General features: G+C 31.8%; 1 protein-coding gene across 1 annotated transcript in view; it reads left to right on the top strand.

Annotated features, from left to right (window-relative positions):
• The window catches only part of LOC106868227 (polyribonucleotide nucleotidyltransferase 1, mitochondrial), a 208,537-nt gene that overhangs the window by 141,329 nt on the left and 62,841 nt on the right, over window positions 1-4,367 (top strand). Inside the window, exon 14 of the mRNA XM_014913393.2 lies at window positions 4,210-4,268. Within this exon, the coding sequence (XP_014768879.1) occupies window positions 4,210-4,268 (59 nt within the window). The remainder of the gene's footprint in view (window positions 1-4,209; window positions 4,269-4,367) is intronic.

Genomic DNA, 4,367 nt, shown 5'->3' with positions numbered 1-4,367 from the left:
TTTTTTTTTTTTTTTTTTTTTGTTTTGTTTTGTTTTTCTTTCTTTCACCTCAATGCTATAGGAAATATTGAAGATGATGCAAAAGGTGTGCTTATCAATACACATTCGAAATAAATATTACTAGATCAGAAGAGATAACCGCTTTTCTTACTCAGCTGGTTCTCTGTTTACTTTCTCCAAGACAGAATCTGGGGTTTTTGTCAACCCTTCAGTTCAACCTAAGCTTTTTGAAACTTGTTTTTTTATTAGTTTTTTAAAAATTTTTTATTTTGTTTGTTATTGAAATCATGTTAGTTGTTCTCACAGATTACAGTCATGGGTAGAAGCAAAATAATTTCTGATTTGAATTTCTTTGTCTTTCATCTTTTCCTCGTATCACTCATTAGACTGTGGCCATGCTGGGGCACTATCTTGAAGAGTTTTTAGTTGAAGGAATTGACTCCAGTTCTTACTTTTTTCTTAACCCATTACCTACCAGTGATCTCATATGAGATCACTTAAAAATTACAAATTTCGTAATTATCTGTCAATATTTACACATATCTAACCTTTTTGCTATATCTACTAGGTATATTTCTCTGATATTCAAATGAGGTTTGCTAATTTTTCACCCAATATCTCGCTTATTTCTATTTAAAATGTTATTTTGAAATGTTATTTTGATCATTCCAGCTTGTTTCTAAGGCTGTTTTATGCTAGAAATCAAAGTTTCATAAAAAAATTCCAGTTAATAGAATTATGGGAGGTAATGGGTTAAGCCTGGTACTTTTTCTATCAGTCTCTTTCACTGAACTGCTATGTTACAGGGACAAAAACTCACCTACACCAGTTGTCATTCAGTGGTGGGAGACAAACACTGATGCACACAAGTGATGTGTTGTGTTCTTGAGCAAGACACTTCATTTCATGTTGCTCCAGTCCACTCAGCTGGCAAAAGTAAGTAATCCTCTGATCGCATCATTGAAATCTCAAAGCTATGAGTTAGTACATAATTAATTGAAAGCATAAATGAATGACTGAATAAATAAGTACTACATTTGACAGGGTAATGTGAGTGCTAAAGGGTTAAGAGAAACTTTAAAATTCTTTGAAACTGTCCCTTATATCCTGAGTAACTTATTGAATAGAAAAATTTGGTTTTTGTATGTGATGATCTCCAAAATGGAGTAATAAGTTCTTCCAGAATCAGAACCTTGATTACATTATGATTTGCACTGGTAACTGCTTTGTGGAGATGTTGCTAAGGTTTTCCAGGTGAGAAATGAACAGCACAATTTTCCATGGAAGCTGTCATGTAAATCGAAGGCTTTATGCATTATGTACGATCTCATATTTTGCTGTAGAATAATCGAATCAAATGACATTTACATGCAGAACAAACATGCCCTTCTCTAAGGTCCAAAGGATTAACTATAATGCACAGATCATATAAAGAGTAGATTGCTTCAAAGGAAGTAGACAATCTGGTGTCAGTTGTTACACAACTTTGTTCCAACATACAAAGGTTTCTATTTTGAAAAACATGCGCATTGTAGTTGAAAGAGTTAAACATGAAATATGAACGGCATATGAATCAGAAAAACAAGACAAATTGACACTGTATAAAATAAATTTTTCTTTTCCTTATCAAAACATACAAATAATGTTAAATGTATTTCCATGTAGTAGAACACCTTTAGGGGTAAGATGCTTCAGAAAATAAAATATATATATATGTATATAGATATGTGTGTATATAGTATGTATAAAGGCAGTGAAAAAAATAATACTGATAATAAACGCAATAAACAATGTAACAAACTCTGCTATTCTCCAGTAAGAGAAAGAAATAAAAAACTCAAATATAAACAATATTCTTTTTCATCTATCATCAAAAAACATAATATAAATAAAATTATACTGAATCGAATCTTCCTTCTGGCTTCAGTTTCTGAAAAAAATGAAATAAATAAAATTATAAAAATAAAAAAAAAAATAAAGAGAAATTGTTGTTGCTGTATTTATGTGTAAGTTGTTTGTATAAAGCATCACAATGTTGTTGTTATTATTATTATTATTATTATTATTATTATTATTATTATTATTATTATTATTATTATTATTATTATTATTATTATTATTATTATTATTTTTTGTTTGCAATAATAAACAAGTTCTTTCATTTCTGTGTTTTTTTGTTCTTGTTGTTGACAGCAGTAGTTGTCTGAATAAATACGAGAAAACTAAATGTTAATGTATTCTCTATTTGTAATATTTGTAGACATGTGATGTCAGTTATTACATGTGGAATTTAGATGTTAATTTAAACAAGAACAATGGCAGCGACAGGAAAAATAATGACAATAATAATGATGATGGTTTCAAATTTTGGCACAAGGCCAGCAAGTTCTGGGAAGGTGGGGAGTTGATTACAAATTATATTGATTACAAATTATGTTGGGGAGTTGATTACATTATGCCCAAATTTTGGCATGATGCTTGCAATTTTTAGGGATGAGATTTAGTTAATTGCATTGACCTCAGTGCTAAATTGGTACTTATTTAGTTATAAGGGAGTTTGTACCCATGTTCTACACACTGTTGATGCCTTTTATCGGAATATTGGTTAAGTAATATGAAGATAGCTTTGTTGTATCTTGGGAAGATCACAGTGCCACTAACAAACACATGCACTAGTTCTTTTTCACTTCTATATTTTGTATTTGTCAATTGGCTAACTATTTAACCACTTAACTAATTGATTGTTTGATTAACCCTTTCGTTACTGTATTTATTTTGAGATGCTCTGTGTATCTTTCAGTTACTTTAAATATAACAAAGACTTTAGTAAAATAACTTACTTATCATTAAGCCAGTGTTAGGAGCATAAATTGTGACTAAGGTTTGGTGGAAGATTTTAATTCAAAGCTTATGACTACAAGACATTTGTACTACAGAGCCAGAGCTGGTTTCAGCTGGGTTGATAACGTAAAGGTTAAGAATTGTTTCTCTATTATACATTTTAACCCTTTTGTTACCATATTTATTTTGAGATGCTCTGTGTTTCTTTCAATTACTTTAAATACAACAAAGAATTTAGTAAAATAACTTAGTTATCATTAAGCCAGTGTTAGGAATGTAAATTGTGACCTAAGGTTTGGTGGAAGATTTTAATTCAAACAAGGCATTTGTACTCAGAGCCAGAGCTGATTTCAGCAGGGTTGGTAACGTAAAGGTTAATCAATCATTCATGCAGTGAGACAATCAGGTTTGTCAAAGTCTTTTTGTTACCATTTGTGAATTCATGAATGACATGCCCTTGCTATTCCAAATTTGTTTCAGGTTTGTCTCTGTCAGTTTGCAGTTATATTTTTATATGGTTGTGAGTAAGAATGTATAAGAGAGAGAGAGAGAGAGAGAGAGAGAGAGAGAGAGAGAGAGAGAGAGAGAGAGAGAGATGGTGTGTGTGTGTGTAGAGAGAGAGAGAGAGAGAGAGAGATGGTGTGTGTATGTGGTTATAATTGGTCTAATCACCTTCCGAAGAATTAATGAAATCCGTTTTTGACACGTGAGTTCACATAAAGAATCTAGTCATTATGCTGTAAAACAAGAAAAGGGTTGTATAGCCTTGCAAAATGTTGGTGCATGAAATGTGCAGTGAGATTACTAACTGCAAAATTTGACACTTCTAAATCTGGAATGTAGCTTTTCAAAATGTTGCTGTCTGTATATTTTAGCTGTGTTTTGAGTGAAACAGCTAACACCCTTTGTTTGTAATGTCTTACTTATATTTAAATGTAAAAAAATAGCAAAAAAAAAAAACCCTATTTATTCCCAAGCACAGAATAATGCATGAACAGTATGGATAGGATTCAAAGATGCAGTTCTTGAAGACTCAACTTCAATAATCTTTCTAATTGTCACACAAGGCCAACAGTTTTGAGGGGAGGGGCAAGTCAGTTACATTGATCCCTGTACTTGACTGGTACCTGTTTTATTGACCCTGGAAAGATAAAAGCAAAGTTGATCTCAACAGAATTTGAACCCAGAATGTAATGATTTGGAAGTAATATTGCAAAGCACCTCTCCTAGTGCTCTCACCAATTTGACATTAATAACGAACGATGAATGAATATTTCAGGTGTTGAGAAAATATCCATGTTTCCACCATAGATTTTGCTTTTTATACATTTTCAGTTCTTACAAATTAATTTTGTTTTTATGTTCTAGGTGTTCTGTACAGTAGCTTTTGACTCATTGGAATCAGCCATGAAATTGGATCCAGCTTCGTAAGTTTTCTTAATCCATATCTAAATCTACTCTCTCTCTCTCTTGCTCTCGTTCTCATTCTCTCTCTCTCTCTCTCTCTCTCTCTCTCTCTTTCTCTC

This window comes from Octopus bimaculoides, chromosome 4 (genome assembly GCF_001194135.2).
Source record: "Octopus bimaculoides isolate UCB-OBI-ISO-001 chromosome 4, ASM119413v2, whole genome shotgun sequence".
Taxonomy (NCBI): Eukaryota; Metazoa; Mollusca; class Cephalopoda; order Octopoda; family Octopodidae; genus Octopus; species Octopus bimaculoides.
The sequence above is the reverse complement of the archived record's forward strand: the minus strand, read 5'-3'. Positions and strand labels throughout refer to the sequence as shown.